The sequence below is a fragment of the Grammomys surdaster genome, unplaced genomic scaffold, assembly GCF_004785775.1.
Source record: "Grammomys surdaster isolate TR1022 unplaced genomic scaffold, NIH_TR_1.0 213, whole genome shotgun sequence".
Classification (NCBI taxonomy): Eukaryota; Metazoa; Chordata; class Mammalia; order Rodentia; family Muridae; genus Grammomys; species Grammomys surdaster.
In genome coordinates, this window is record NW_021604658.1 from 1,053,118 (window position 1) to 1,070,072 (window position 16,955).

General features: G+C 38.6%; 1 protein-coding gene across 1 annotated transcript in view; it reads left to right on the forward strand.

The window, feature by feature from the left end:
* Window positions 1-16,955, forward strand: part of Acaca (acetyl-CoA carboxylase alpha) — a 266,070-nt gene that overhangs the window by 169,667 nt on the left and 79,448 nt on the right. The window contains exons 38-43 of the mRNA XM_028772253.1: window positions 3,933-3,974; window positions 5,187-5,402; window positions 6,463-6,618; window positions 9,332-9,535; window positions 14,202-14,357; window positions 16,250-16,396. Of these exons, the coding sequence (XP_028628086.1) occupies window positions 3,933-3,974; window positions 5,187-5,402; window positions 6,463-6,618; window positions 9,332-9,535; window positions 14,202-14,357; window positions 16,250-16,396 (921 nt within the window). The remainder of the gene's footprint in view (window positions 1-3,932; window positions 3,975-5,186; window positions 5,403-6,462; window positions 6,619-9,331; window positions 9,536-14,201; window positions 14,358-16,249; window positions 16,397-16,955) is intronic.

Genomic DNA, 16,955 nt, shown 5'->3' on the forward strand with positions numbered 1-16,955 from the left:
ATTGTCAAACAGAAAACTGGCCACTGGTATGTATGCTGCTTCCTTGACTATTTGATTCTATCTATACACAGACTCTTACTCTGACACAGCTATTACACCAGCAGTAAAAGTACTGGGTATGGAATCTGTTTTCATAGCCAACTAATTAAGTCAACTCTCCTTAATGGGAAGCAAAGAACTGCTTAAAATTAATGTTTAAATAGGAAGTTGCAGAAAAAACAAGTCTGCCCTTTTAAATATATATGTTACAGTTAAAAAAAAAAAAGATGAGGTTTCTTGACTTGCTTTTTGTTTGCTTGAGTTTTTTATTGTTTTCTTTCTTTTTCTTTTTTTTTTTTTGGGTGGCAAGGTCACACTCTGTCACCTCAGCCTCCCATGTGCCAACATACAGGCATATACCATCCTGCACTGCCTTACAGCTTTGGCTTCTTGAATTTCTCTATTGAGTCCTGGTTAGTTACATTAGTATTTTAGATTATAAATCCCAAAAGCTATATAAGAAGAAGCTAATTGGTATATATTATGCTCTTTAAAATTTGAGTTTCTTTTGCTTTAAAGCAAAGATATTTTCAAGGATATTAAAATATGAATTTTTAGAATATCTTCTTTTCTTTTAAAGAAAAACCCCATAAGGTCCAAATGTGACAGGATTCAAAATCACATAGTTTGTGTTTTGTCTAAAAAATGTTTCCTTTTTTTTTTTTTTTAAGAGTTTGTGGGATTTTTAAAAATTGCCACAAATTTCCCAAGAGTTAGTGGGACTTTCATGATTGTTTACATGAGTGTGACTCCCGTGTAAAGCAAAGTAGTTTGGATTATTATGGCCTTGAGGGAGGTGTTTCCTATCATAAACAGTTCTCATGGCTCATAGTAGTTTGTGTTCGCCTCTTTTCCATTTTTAAGGTAGTTCTGTTTACTGGTGGACTAACTAGCCAGGTTTGGTTAGGGGTTTGTTTTAATTACAGTCTATATAATTAGTTCTCAGCATGTTGAGGTAGAAGAGAATTGCACCAGCAAGCTCCCAATTTCTTCATCTCATTAGGTTTTTAACACGATTATTAGTATCATAATCAGCTATGATGCTTTCTCTTTCAGGGTTTCACATTCTCTGATTTGCAGGGTGTCTTGATTGGCTAATTTAGGCAAATTATTTTGATTGTCTTGATGATGGTTGGCTGATTAGAACACAGCAGGGGTATAATTTCTTCCTGAGAAATGTTGCATTCTTTTGGTTTTTTTTTTTTTTTTTTTTTTTTTTGGTTTCCGAACACTATGAGGGTTTTCTTTGTGTACATTCAATTATGATATTTGCCCATAACACTAGAGCATTTGTGGAAAGCAATTACATTACTGATAGAATAAGCAGGAATGCTGGGAGTGGGAAATTTGGCAGCATGAAGATGAGTGAGGCACAGTCAGTCACTAAAGCCATGGGATCAGAGTGGAGTTTTCACTCTATTTTTATCCTGATGTTTTGTAGTATTGTGTTTGTCTTATAAGCTCCAAAAAGTTGCCTTAATGGAAGCCTGCAGAGTGAGTTGATTCTCCTGCTTGCCTATTGCAGACATTTCTTGCCAGCCCCTGGTGGAAATGTTCTGAATTTCAGTGTATCAGAGTTTACTCAAAAGTTGAGGAGGGTGGTACATCACCTCCAGATGCCTTTTTAGCTGTCTGTGATGGAGCTGCATTTGCTGTTTGTTGGGGAGGAGTTGCTTCTTGTTCTGAGATTTGTTTTGTTCTTTTGAGACAGGATCTCACTGTGTAGCCTTGAGTGTCTTACAACTCACAGAGATCTACCTGCCTCTGCTTCCTTAGTCCTGGGATGAAAAGTATACACCACCACACCCAGTAAAATCACATTTTTAAACTGGTACTTTAACTCTGTCTTGTTAGCATACATAGCTTGCCCTCTCCCAAAAGAGTAGCCCTTTTCCTATGCAGTGAAGATATTTCTGTTCAAACTGTCTGATTTTCATGCTTACAGATTTGATTCATTGATTTGGTGGAAAAGAAAGCCTCTGTTAGAAATTTTTGGTTGCTACTGTTTTGTTTTTCAACAAAAATGGACAGGTGTATACAGAAATAACATATACAAGTGTCTCAGTTCAGGTACATAGAAAAGTGAGTGCTTTTAAACATCATCTGATGACATTACTTACTTTGCTTTCAAGGAAACCCCATGGAATGATTTGTTTGTCTTTTTGTTTTGTTTTACTTTTTAGGTGATAATCTGGAAGCTAGATTTCTCTAGAATTAAACTAAAACTAGACACTGTAAAGCTCGGAGTATAGAATCTGCTGGCAGCTCAGCTAGAAGCACTTCCTACTTAACTTTGACATTATGCTCCTGTTGCTGCATGTCATTGGAGCAGCCAGAAGGAGGTGTGCCAGAGAATTGTTTAGAACAAAATCCTATTAGTAAAATGTCAGTCATATGTAAAACCCACTTTCACTTTTGAAGGGCTTTTAAAGACCTTTTGATTCTTCTAGTGTTGGTAAATGAACTCCTAGAAATCTGTTAAGTTCAATTTTACAGTTAAAATACTAGGAAAATGCCGGCAGTCCTGGTGAGGCTGTCCTTCATTACCAGGCAGAGGCAGGTGGAGGCGAACACAACCTCACAGTGAGTTCCAGACCAAGATGACACAGTGAGACCCTGTCTCAAAAAAACAACAACTAGGAAATTATAAAATGATTTATTAAGTGTATAAGTGTGAGGGTGAAGCAGAGTATATGTAGAAACAACTACAGAAGCTTTCTGTGAATTAAAAACTCACAGTGTTACAGTATGCCTCGTTTCCTATTGTCTTCATTTGCCCTCTTTTTATTTTTTTTTGTCCTACCAAAGAAAAACACATCTAAATAAGGATGTTTTGATCATAACAATAAAAAGATAACAGCCTTTTCTTGAAAGTCAAAAGGCATGGGCTGTCATGATAGACTTAGGTTGATTTCCCCCTTTGAGCTAAGCCTTGCTCTTTAAAGCAGGGGCTGTGATCAGGCCCTTAAAGGGCACAAAACTAAAGCACCCTCCAACTAGTAGATTTTGAGTCTGCACTTCCTTCATGGCTCCTGAAGAATGCATCCAGCTAGTCCTGGTCTCTGCCTTGCACCAGCTCTTACTTGATTACACTGCACTCATAATGAGGAAGGTGCCTAATGGAACCTCCTAGAGAGGAAATAGTAATGACTCACCGCAGCACTGCCAGGAGAGCTTCCCATCCGAGAAACAGGAGTATTTGGTGTTAATAAGTTAAATTTCAGAAACTAATGAACTCCGCTAATTGAATTCATCTTTGTTAATTAATAGGGTTCTAGTAAATTGGTTACTTTCTTGTGTAATGCTGTGCAGGAAGACCTAATGATTTCAAGTTCACTGGTCCCAACCTCTCTTTTCCTAGATGGAGCAGCAGTGACCAAAGGAGCACTGACTACTTCCTTTGTCTTGGAATGTTATTATTTAAATCCTTAGAATGATTGGCTTCAAAATGAATGGGGTGAGGGGGGTACCACAGGCTCAAATTTTACTTGGCTAGTTTACATTTGACGAGTTTTCTTAAGGAGAAACTTGGGAAATCAGACTAGTAAGTCCCACTGCAGTGGTTGTAGTGTAAGGGTATATTGATTTTATTTGCCAGATTGTGCCAAAAGTAACATGCAGGAACACTTTTTTTCTCACTTGAGAAATGAAGTAAAAACTTTTTTCTTGGGAGATGATCGCTACTAAAGGTAGGTTGCTAGTGTAGTGATTCTCAAGTGGGGTCAAAGCAAGCATTACTCAGAGGGCCTTTCTTCCCTGGAGTAAGCTCAGATAAGAACATGCTATCTGGGAAACTGCCTTCTAGACACTTGACTGAGGCCATACTGTATATTGTGTCCCCAAAGAGCCATTTCATGAAGGACTAACATACTTTGCCTTTTTCTTTAACACAGAGAGAATTCCCCAAATTTTTCACATTCCGAGCAAGGGATAAGGTAAGACTGTTTAGCACATTTCTTCTTTTTCTCTTCTTTTCTCCTTCCTCCTCCTCCTCGTCTTCCTCCTCCTCTTCTTCCTCCTCCTCTTCCTCCTCCTCCTCCCTCTTTCCCGTCCTCCCCCAAGCCCACATCCTTCCCTCCTCCTCTCTTTCTGTGCTGTGTAGTTAATTGCTGCCATTCTCCTTTCTTTAAAGCATGATTCCTTCATTGTTTGCTTTAGAAAGCGATCAATGTGTTGACCCAAAGAAGGCCATAACTTCCAAAACATCCCTTTCCTTTGGAACAGTTTTGATGTGTTATTAAAGACTGCTTTATTTAGTGGGATTATTTTTGTTACCTATAGACAGTTGATTTATATTCATCTCTTCTTTGTGTCCATGTGGTTTTTAGTTTTAAAGTAAATTTTCATACCATGTTGATTTCTCCCTCCTACCAGCTTATATTTTAGGTGTCTCTTCCATTGACTTAGTTGACAGACTTTCTAACAAAACAATTTATATCCAGCAAACATGTAGAGATGGACTAATAAAACTTTTTTTTACATAAGCAATGATGTAGCTATTAGGATGGAATGTCCCAAAGCTGAGTACCATCTAAAAATTATATGGTAGTTATTTATTATTATGTTCTTTGTGCTTTGTCATAAATGATAAGATATAAGTCTTGCTCTTAAGTATCTCATACTACTTGGGTTAACTCACAACACTGTCATGTGAAGTAGATATTAATTAGTGTGAAGCAACCTGTATAGTTGGTTGTTTTTAAAAAAATTATAACACTATTAGATGTTTTAGGAGTTCTGAGGGAATTGGATTTTTCTGTTGTTTTCATTTAGTTCTCTTTTTTGGGGACATAATCTTACTATGTAGATCAGGCCAACCTAAAACTCAAAGAGATTCACCTTGATCTGCTTGAGAAACAAAGGTGTTTGAGACCTCCCTCCCTCCCTCCCTTCCCTTCCCCTTCCTTCCTTCCTTCCTTCCTTCCTTCCTTCCTTCCTTCCTTCCTTCCTTCCTGTTTGTTTTTTGGTTTTTGTTTGCTTTTTTGAAACATGGTTCAATCCTCCTGCCTCAGGCTCTTGGGTGCTGGTGTTGCAGACGTGAGTCACCATGTCCAGTCTTTAAGAATCTGTTTTACCAACACAATCTTAAAGTAATTTTGCAATTATTGCCTCATGTAAGCTGTTTCCCCTCTGATTCTTATGCTCAGTTTGAGGAGGACCGCATTTATCGACACCTGGAGCCTGCTCTGGCTTTCCAGTTAGAGCTGAACCGCATGAGAAATTTTGACCTTACTGCCATTCCTTGTGCTAATCACAAGATGCACCTGTACCTTGGGGCTGCTAAGGTGGAAGTAGGCACAGAAGTGACTGACTACAGGTTCTTTGTTCGTGCGATCATCAGGCACTCTGATCTAGTCACGAAGGTAGGTATATTACACTAATGGGGAGTTATCCTTGAGGAAAAGGACAGAGAGTCAGTCACAGCTCAAAATCATGGTTTTAATATTTGAATCAGAGCTTTTGCCTTTGTCACTTTCCAATATTCCAAATAATAAAAGGCTCATTTTTCTTTAAGTTGATTTTTCTTGATATTAGAAGCATGAAGGCACTCACCTGAAGAAAGAAAAGTATGCTCAGCAGGAAAAAAAAAGTACAAAGACTTGGGTAATGGTAACAAATAAGAAAGTTATAGTAACCCTACTGTAAACTTGTCAGAATGCATGGGCTTCCTCCCATGCTAACTACTGCATTCCACTGCCGTAAGCTTTCTTTAACTCTCTATTCTCAAGAGGTTTTCTTTCTACAGAGCTCTGGCATATGTGAAACATAATCATACTGAGGTTTTTGCTCTGGGGATGCCTAGCATCTCTACCTCTTAAAGGCAACTATATCCTAAGAGGCTGGAGAAAGGGCTGACGGGCTCTCTATTTTAGCCCTTTTCTGCCCTTGCCTAACTACCATCAGTAGACTGACAACTAAAAGAAAGGTAAACCATGTATAACCAGATACCTTACTATTTTGTCATATTGTTTCTTAAGTTGTACACCTGCCCATTCAAGTACATGTGGAGGCTAGACATTCACGTGAAGATGTCTTCCTCTGTTGCTGCCCATTTTATTTTTATTACTATTTGTGTTTATGTGTGTGTACACACACAGAGACAGACACACACACACAGAGTTCCATTGGCTCTCTACCTTGTTTTTATTTGAGACAGTATCTCTTACTGAACTTGAAACTTACAGGATCAGCTAGAGTGGCTGATCTGTGAACTCTTTGATTGACCTGTCTCCATTTCCCACCTTCCCCTGATATTGGGGTTACAGATGCTGGGCTTACAGATGCTGGGTACCACTCAGCTTTTTCATGAGCACTGGAGATCCAAACTCAAGTCCTTGTGCTTTCCCAGCAACTAAACCATTTTCCCAGCCCCTCTTTATTGTTTTAGAGCACATTAACAGTGGTGATCTTCTTCCTATATAGGAAGCTTCTTTTGAATATCTACAAAATGAAGGGGAGCGGCTGCTCCTGGAAGCCATGGATGAATTGGAAGTTGCTTTTAATAATACAAATGTCCGAACTGACTGCAACCACATCTTCCTCAACTTTGTGCCCACAGTCATCATGGACCCATCAAAGGTACATTTCTCACAGTTTTCTCTGTCAGTCCTGACCAAGCAACTCATTTGTATGCGGCCCACGTGTTAGTGAGTTGACCTCTTAATTTTTTAAAGTCACAGGTTGCTTGTTAAGACTATTTCATAGGGCAGTCTCAAAATTTTTTTCTATCTAGTCATTAAGGATAGTTGTCAAAACTGAAGGTTATGTGCTACTTACTTGCTGGTTATTTTTTTGCTGTAGTAAAAACTCCTCCATTGATGATAGTTTTATATTTGCCATGTCCTGTTTTATATAGTCCCCTAGAATTTCTCATCTGAAGTAATTAATTTACTATTATTAGACATTTTGACTAAATTATTACCTTTATGCATTAAATGCTACTTATGAATGACCTTGCTTAGCTGCAATAATGTCCCAAACTGTCTACCCTCTTTCCCCACAGAGAGAAAATTTGGCTGTAAGGAATTTTATATGATGTATCTGTTTTTATCTCTGAGGCTCTATTCTAAACTTTTTAAATTAAGGGAAATACAAAGATGGTTTCAAACTTAGCTTTTATCCTACCTAGGTGAAACAGGGAAGGGCAAGTGGCTCTGTTCCTGATCTTTCTGCCTTTTCCTCTGTTGTTGTTGTGCATTTGTATAGGACTGTCAGTATCTCCTTTCTTCTATATCTATTGTAGACATGAACATTTGCTTCTTCTTAAAGCATTGTCATGTGTACCTCAAGCTAGCCTCGAACGTCCCATGTAGCAGAGAATGATCTTCAGCTTATGGTCCTCCCTCCACCTCCCAAATGCTGGGTTATACAGTACTGGTGATCAAACCCGGGGCTCTATGCATGCTTCCTAATCCCTCTGCTATCTGAACTGCCTCTCCAGTTCTGATTTTGCTGGTTGAAGTTAGTGGCCGAGACCTAAGAAAGTTTTCTTTTTTTTTTTTTCTTTAAAACCCCAGGCTAATGATGTGATAATTGTGTCTGTTTGGAAAGCTGTTCTTTGGGTTTCAGTTCTCATCATCAGATACAGCAGAATTTCACTTCAGCATCAATGAAGCTAGAAGTCTTACAGCATGGTTAGGACACTGTATATTTTTAGATTGGCCTTTTCTTTATTAATTTTTTTTTTTAGACATCAGCCTTGCTGCCCCTTCTCTGAGTACTCAGACTCCACCTTGCTAATCACACATCTGTTGTTTCCTGTACACACAGATTGTTAACTTTTATCCCCTGGAGAAAAGAATGGTTAGCAAGCACAGGGTGGGAAAAGGGAAGTTATCTACTTGAAACCTATTCTAAATTAAAATTCTATGGTACAGAAACAAAATGCATGCAGAGTGATACCTACTACTGAAAGCCATAATTGGGGCATATAAGGTGATTTTAATGCTTTGTGAGAAGCTGAGATAGCACTGAGAAAGACACTTCAGAATGACCTGGGTACTTGCAGCCCTATAGGGAACAGGTAAAGCTTTAGCATGTTAGGAACAAAACCATTAATGCATTTATCTACTTGATAAGACTTGGTTCTTTTATACTATGTGGGTTCCAAGGATCAAATGGAAGTTCCCAGACTTAGTGGCAGGTGCCTCTATCCACTACGCCATCTTCTTAACTTACAAAGTCACTTCCAAAGATATCCATTTAAAAGAAGTCTTCTAACTCTGTGGGATACCAAACTGTCTCAGTACCAAATTTCAAGGAAACGAGGGAACATCTCATCTCTATAAATACCAGATGGACTTGGCAGTGACCAAATTTTAAAGATCTAATGTTTAGAAGGAATGTTCTGGTATAACCTACAAATTGCCTTTCTTTAATTTGTGCAATTTACTAAGAGACATACATTATCAAGTTTAATAAAATTTTGTGGGAAAAAGCTCATGGTGGTAATTGCTGTGTTGATTTAAGGTCGGGGAAAGTGCAATGAAACATAGTTACCATGCATAGAAATGCTACTTAATAGCTATTTAACCAGGGGTTTTATTCTTATTTGGGGCTTTCTCTTAAATCCTCTGGCTTTTAATTTTAGATATTGCAGATCGTTGATATACAGCATGAATATAATTAGGAAAGGGGAAGGAGTTGAACAGATCTGGAGGTTGTGATTCAAAGAAAACCACTCAAATTCCAAACCAGCATGAAATTGTTTCTGACTTCTTCCAAGCAAGAGTAGGAATGGGGGGTGTCCTAGTTTCTTTCTTCTACTGTGATGGAACCCTAACAAGGAAAACTACAACCGAAAGCAATGTAGGGAAGGACAGGTTTTATTTCAGCTTCCACTTCAGATCCCAGTCCGTCATTGAAGAAATTCAGAACAAGAATTCAAGGTAGGAACCTACAACAGACAGCATGGAGGAAGGCTGCTTACTGGCTTGCCTACCAGCTCAAACTCAGCTTTCTTCTTGTACAGCTCAGGTCTACACTCCTAGGGATAGTACTGTCTACAGTTGTCTGGCCCCCTCTTACATCTATCAAGACTGTCTAACCAAGGCAACTCTTCAGTTGCGGTTTCCTTCTTCCCAGGCGACTCTAGGTTGTATCAAATTAACTATAAAAACTAAGTAGGACAGGGAGAATAAATGATATGAGTTCTCTTTATAAAGTCTAAATGTGGTTCATATCTCCATAAACCAGCATCTTATTCCAATGGTCTTTTGCAAAGATGTGCAAACTTAAAACAACTTTTAGTTACAAAGTTTCATATTTGTACTTGGTATTGTATCTGTGTCAGATTGAAGAATCTGTGCGGAGCATGGTAATGCGCTATGGAAGTCGGCTATGGAAATTGCGGGTCCTCCAGGCAGAACTGAAAATCAACATTCGCCTGACAACAACTGGAAAAGCAATTCCCATCCGTCTCTTCCTGACAAACGAGTCTGGTTACTACTTGGACATCAGCTTGTATAAGGAAGTGACTGACTCCAGGACAGCACAGGTACAGTAGTCAAGCAGACTCCTCGAAGGTTTGATTTGGTTTAACACATGAAACCCCATTGTTTATACTTTACGTTTGAAAACATCTTTGTGCCTCTTGACAAACATGTTATAAAACCTAACTTGTTGGATGTTGATGGATATCCAACCTTGTTGGATATTGATGAGTGCTAACAGGGCAGGTAAACCAACTTCACAGGTGATTGTGTAGTTCAGAGGGTTTCTTGTTTCCAGGGGCTCTTGTGCTACTTAGTAATCTAGACTGCCTGGTCTGATTTCTTCTTCCTGTTCTCAGCACAGTTGATACTTCACTGGATGATGAAGAAAGGAGACTTGCTGGAATTTATCTACAACTTTTGTCTTTAAAAAGGGAAAATTTCAGCGTAGTCCTATATCAGGAACAGGGCCAAGCAGTGGCTTCTGCGTGCTTGCACACTGCGTTTCCAGTCAGACATTCTCACTTTCCGTCACTGACCTGAGTGTTTGTTCTATGTATACTTGAGTAAAGTGCCATACTGTAACCTACTTCCAGGTAGGGGAGAGGGGGGAATAGGGGAATGCAGAATGAAAAATGAATCACCTGATTCTGTGATAACCACATTCTTTTTTTAATTTGCTCACTACATACATTTCTAACCATTTGGACTATTTTCTATGATATTGGCACATCTTCAGAGGTAGTATGTTATTTTAGGGCTTCAGTGGGTACTTGGAAAGTGTACTTCTGCAGAAGGGTAGGCTTGAACCAAGGTTTTAGACTGTTTTATGCATTTGGTTCTGGCAAGAGATTATGTGGCTTTTGCTTTTATTTAAATCCGGGAATAGAGGTAGTGCTTTTTTAAAATCCTAGTTTAGGCAGTTTTCATAGTGACCTTTCATTTTGTTCTGTGATTCTCAGTTAGATAACCAAAGAACTCTATTCTTTAAGAAGCCAGCAGTTAGAACAGTATGCATGGAGCACAGGGTGAGTGAGAAAAGGGGCTCCATAGGTTTTGCTGCATGTGATGTTTTTCAGGACAACCTTAAGGACATTCTCAGTCAAGGCTTCCATGGCTAGGGATGCTTTTAATTAACTTCTGCAATGGCTTCAAGGCAGACCTATTCTTCTGTAAAATAAGAGAGCCACTTGAGATTTTAATGGTTTGATAAATATGTTTTTTTCTTCACAACTTTCTTCTTTTTTTCCATTTATTTTATTAGAAAGCTCTTAGATTTCCCTGATGCTGGTTGGTGGTGACACTGGCGCATGAAAGACATAGGTGCCTTCAGCAGAGATTTAGTATTGTGCCTGGCACAAAATAAACACTTAATAGGCGTCTGCAAGAGTGAATAAGCTGCCCTCCACCTGAAGGGGAGCAGCATATTTAAAAAGCTCTAGAGGAAGCCTAGCCTTGCTTCAGCATGGAAGCCAGGTTGTAAGCAGTGGTAGAAGTGGGAACTGACCACAGAGCAGCCCCAGCCACTTCCGTGTGCCTGTGACTACTGGTGCTTATCTTTGAACTTCATTTCCTCTTTTCTTGGTGTGAATCATAGGAAACTGATAATACAAGACCGTGTTTATCATCTATTCATTTGCTTATTTAGTATTTACTGATACGTATACTGTGTCAGGAACTATGGCTACAAAGCAGTTCCTCCTTAAGAAATGTATTATTTCAATGGAGAAGACAAGGTGAGTAACGGATGTTTGCATGATATGATGAGAACCATTATAAAGAACATACATGCAGGGTTCTAAGGACACTCGTTGTGTAGGTCACAGATGGTTCACAAAGAGAAGCCCAGCTGCAGCCGTCGGTGGGAGGTATAAATAAAGCCTGTGAATGTTTTCACACTTATAAAACATGCCCTCCACCAAATAATTATCATGTTCATCATAGGAGAAATTGGAACTAACATAGATAGCTGGTCTTTCAGGGCTTCAATTAGGATCCATTACTACCAGCCTCTTGCCCTACTACTTTCTTTGCCCCGCTGATGAGAAGAAAAGTTAACTGGTTTGATTTTCATGTTTCTCATATTGTCTTTGTCCTATAGGCTGTAATGAACAATGTCAGGCAGTCTGAAGTAGGCAGGAGAGGTTTGGGTTAATCTGTTACTTAAATGATTTGATTTCAGTGAGGAAAATAAAGAGAATAGTCTAATGTCACCTTTAATGAGTTTACAGTATTAAGTAAGGTGTTTATATGGTTTACATGTACCAAAATGGATTGATTTGTTGTATTTGATTAAGTCTGACAATTGTATATGCTTGTGAGAAATGTCATCACAGTCATGATTGAGAATTTCTTGTCACCCTACAAGTGGAAGGCAGAGCCCCAGTCATAGTCTCAGGCAGCCATTGATCTGCTTTCTGTTGCTATAGATTAGTTTTGCCTGTCCTATAGTTGCACGTAAATGAAGTCAGACAGTTCATACTACTTTGTATCCTACTTGTTTTGTTTAATTTAATGTTTTGGGGGTTCACCTGTGTTACATGGACTATGAGCAGGCTTCTTTTCATTGATGAGCAGTATTCCATTTTACAGATTTACCAAAGTGTTTATATCCATTGAACTATTGGAGTTTTATTTTCAATTTTGGGTTGTTGGGAATAAATCTTTAAAATGCATTCATTTGCAAACCTATTTTGTTTTGTTTGAGATACAGTCTCACTATGTGGTCCTGGCTGTTCTAGAACTCACTATGTAGACCAGGCTTTGAACTCACAGAGATCCTCTTGCCTTTGCGTCCCAAGTGCTGGGATTAAAAATGTGCACCACCATGCCCAATTATTATTTGAAAATCTTCATGTAGATAAATTTTTATTTCCTCTGAGTAAATACATAGAAGTCTAATTACTTGTTCATAGTAACTATATTTTTAACATTATAAGAAACTGACAAGCCACTAAGTAGTTCCCATTTTAAATTCCAGCAACAGTGTATATATCTAGATAGCTTTCTTCAATCCTGTTTCTTACTGCATAGTTAGGTTGCTTTATTCTGTCTAACCTAACTTCATCCTAGAGCTTGGCAAACTTGAGATTCAAATCCTGTATCCACAAGTTTTACCTCTCTTAATAGGAAATACAGTCCCCAAACTCTGCTGCTTTTAATTTTTAATTTCCTGTGCGTGTGTGTATGTGTGTGTAGGTGTAGGTGTGTATAGGTCAGATAAGAACAGCTTGCAGGAATCAGGTCTTACAGGCCCAGGCATTGAACTCAGGTTGTCAGGTTAGGTAGCAGCTATCTTTACTGACTGAGCTGTCTCACAAGCTTGAGCCTACCACTTAATTCCTCTTTCTTACTCTGATTCAGTCTTTGTCCCTAATCTAGTTTTTTTTTTTTTTTTCATATTGTACTCTTGCCCAAAACACTTGGAATCCATTAAAAGTATGACTAATTTTTTTATTTCCAAGATGTTGGTGCTGCTGTCTCCCACATAGTAACTTTGCTCTTTGGTATTATAGAAGAGGTCTTGGGGTTTGACTTGGGGGCCTCTAAACAGCCTATGATTTGTATGCCCAGAATAAGACCTGACCAACAAGTCATCAGAGCACTAGTATTTCTCTGAGATGTGATACTAAGGATTCACTTAGCTGGACAACCTTCAGGCTTAGGACAGTACTTAATTCTGTTCTATGCATATATATCAAATTTATAAATCTTGTGCTTATATTTTAGGTCCAAACAGATATGTGAAAAATACACACAGACACACACAGACACACACACACACACCCCTTTTCATCCCAATCTCCATTTGTATTCAGAGTGTTGGGAATCTATATTTTATGTGCTCATACATAAAGTGCCTAGTTTAGTGTTATACAACCTCTGAGCACTCAATAAATATTAATTGAATTGAAATAATGGCATCTCTTATAAATATTCATGAGCAAATAAAACTAGCTAAATATATGGAGTATGAAGTACTCTTCTAGAAATATTTGAGTTAAAAATGATTAAAAAGTGGCATGGTGGTTTCATTTTGTGACAATCCAGCAACTGTAGGAATTCACTACTTATAGACAGTATACTAGAGAGAAGTGTATATAGTTTAATATGTAATTTAGTAAAATATAGTGATTTTACCATGGGCTCCGTCTTATGAGCCAACAAGAATTAACTAGGTTGAATGGATGAAATTTACCTCTGGTAGAAATAGTTGAAGCATTTGTGTGACTAATAATACTTACAAAGCACCTTCTTATGAAGGGGACTAATGCATGATCAAGTGGTAGAGCCTTGGTCTGGCCCAAGAACAAGAAGCATCTCTATTACTCAGCTGTTTTTTAACTTAAATACTAGAACTGTTCTGTCTAGTTAGCTGACATCATTTTTAGTATCTGAGATTCAAGTCACTTTAGAAGACAAGTGCTACCACTCTGTCTCTGAGATATGAAGTTTACACTGGACTTTGTTGTTGATTTCAACTAACCCCAAACTAAGCACACCTTAGTACATATGGCTGGTTACATATAACTATCTTAGAGTCAGTTAACCAGTGGAGAAGGGTCAGCACCAAATACCCAGTGCCATGAGGCAAGTCTCCACTATTTAGCATTTCTCCCACCCACAACTACTTTTCAAGAAATAACATTTGTGGAAAACAATGCTCTAGGCAGCTTTATCATTTACTGTTTCTCTCTTAATTGTCTGTGCATTCTGGTTTTTCCCCCACAGATCATGTTTCAGGCGTATGGAGACAAGCAGGGACCACTGCATGGAATGTTAATCAATACTCCATATGTGACCAAAGACCTTCTTCAATCAAAGAGGTTTCAGGCACAGTCCTTAGGAACAACATATATATATGATATCCCAGAGATGTTTCGGCAGGTAAAGGTGTCTGACGGGTGGGAGTTCTGAGGACACTAGCTTTCCCTGGATCTTCATTAGGTACAACTTTGCCTTGAGAAGGGCATTCACACAGACAGGAAATATCTTTACCATATTCTAATTTCTATTTCATTGATTGTTTTAGTGACTTTCTAACTCAAATCTTGGATGGCTGTTTATGAATTAACAGGTAGAATGGTGAGAAGAGAAATCTCAAATTGAAGAAAGTAAGCCCATAGCACGTGTTATGGCTTACAAGGACCCGTGTGAGGAGTCTCATGTGTATTACGTCTGTGATCAAATTAGAGATAGTAAAAAGAGGAATGGAACTCGGGCTTTTATACTCCTGTTTTCCAGGATGGTTCCTTAGCTTAAGCTAATATGATAGTCAATATAGGTAGCACAGACAAATGGATAGAGCAAAATTTACAGTTTGAGGTATAACTTATTTTGTAGGAGACTTATTATAGGTGAATTAAAACTAGCATGAGAAAAGTATGACATTATGAAGCTTTACCCTGTATGAAAATAAACAAATTGTTATGATGGTGAACCCTCTCCTATGCTATAGATTTTTCCCATCAAAAGTGTGGGGGGGGCATTTCACAAGCAAGTTATAACAAATAAAGAATAAAGCATCATAGGATACTGGATTTCTTTTTTTAAAAAAAAATTTTGTAGAATTTTTTGAGTCTTTTTGTCAATGCTATCAGTATTACCACATTTGAATCTTAATGTAATATTATCTGTGGGCTTGTTTGGTAGTCTGTGGTTCCAGTAGTATTCAGAAGAATGAGTTACCTTTATGTAACCACTTATGTATACCATTGTATCTCAAAACACACCTGCCTTCATGCAACACCTCCATTTTATGGCATAATTAACTATATAGCTACATGTGCTTCTAACTCCCAGTGTCAGTGCTATGTCCCTTTACTCGACAAGGGACACAGCTAGGACAGCTAGCTATGAGTTATTTGGGCTTCAGACGTTTAAGATAAGAAAAGATGGAGCTGAAGTAGATCCTGCTTCATAAACAAGTTGTTTTATTTACATAAGAAGCAGGACATGGGAATCCGGAGTGCTTTTAAAGGGCAGAGGTATGCCTGTATTCTCAAATTTGAGAGTAATTGATCTATATTTATAGTCATACCCACCTTAACTAATTTCCATGTATGGGCCTATCACTGTGAAAAGTTGAAGGAATCAGGGTATCAGCTGGGTGAGGGTTCAGGGGACAGGTCACTATGGCTCTGCCTATGATTCGATTGTCCTTATCTAAGTTGGTATTATCTACCAAGGCTACCTATTACAAGGCCTATGACTACTCAGGCTGGTAAATTGTCACAGAAAAGTGCCTGTTTACAGTAGCTTATAGCCATCTGTTTCAGTGTTTATCCACAGAGACCCAAGACTTGGTGTTAGTATACATGTATGACAGGCCTATTGCTGTTTTATACAGGGTGTTCCCAAAACCCATTTCCACCCAACCTAAAAGAGGAGACCCCTAGACCCCTAGACCAAGCAGAGAGGGGCCACCCAGAACCCTCTCTGACAGGCGACCTGAATTCTTAGGCTGCGAGGCTAAGCACTGCAAGGGAATACCAATAAAAGTTAAAAATATCTCTCTGGGTTCCCTGAGGGACAATCCTGACTGCATAGGGGTTGATGTCAAAAATTCCTGACTTTTGACCTACTAAAAAATGCTCTAAAAATGGTTCCAAGTATATGTTTGCTGAGAGTGAAGGTTGGAGCATTTGGTCCAAGGCTCACACTCTCCTTAGCGCTCTTGGAAAAGAAAGCAGAGTCAGAGTGACTGAGTTTGACGTTGATTTTTATCCATGTTGAAATGTTAATTGTTACTGATAAGTCAAACTTCTTTCTTCCATTAGTCGCTCATCAAACTCTGGGAGTCCATGTCCACTCAAGCATTTCTTCCTTCACCTCCTTTGCCTTCCGACATACTGACGTATACTGAACTGGTGTTGGATGATCAAGGCCAGCTGGTCCATATGAACAGACTTCCAGGAGGAAATGAGGCAAGTAGATAAGCCCTTGTCCCTTTCCAGGTCTGTGTCTACTAGTACCAGCCTTCCATGAGTGCTGTCATTACACAGTAGGAGCTAAGACTCAAGTAGGAGAGTCAGGGCAATATTTGGTGTAGATTTCCTCAGTGAGAGAATGGACCAAATCCAGAAATCACTGTAAATTTTTAGATATGATAATGGCATTGCAATTGTGCTTTTTGAAAAGGGGTATTTTCTGATGGGCATACATACTTTAAAGATCAAGGTCTAATGTTTTGGATTTGCTTTAAGCTAGAAGTGAAGGTAGGAATGTAAGTGGACTAAGATTGTGGGTTCAGAATTGAAGATACATGAGAATAGATTATTTCCCCTTTTTTACAAAAGTTTGGAATTTTGAGATCCTTAGGTCTTTTTTTTTTTATACTTGAGTTACTGGGTTTGGTGATATTGTGAGCATGATAAAGAAGTTCTTACTAAAGGGCTCAGTCAGAGCCAGCGGTTTAAAAGAAAAGAAGCACAAAAACGGTTGGTTGGTTGGTTGGTTGGTTGGTTGGTTGGTTGGTTGGTTGGT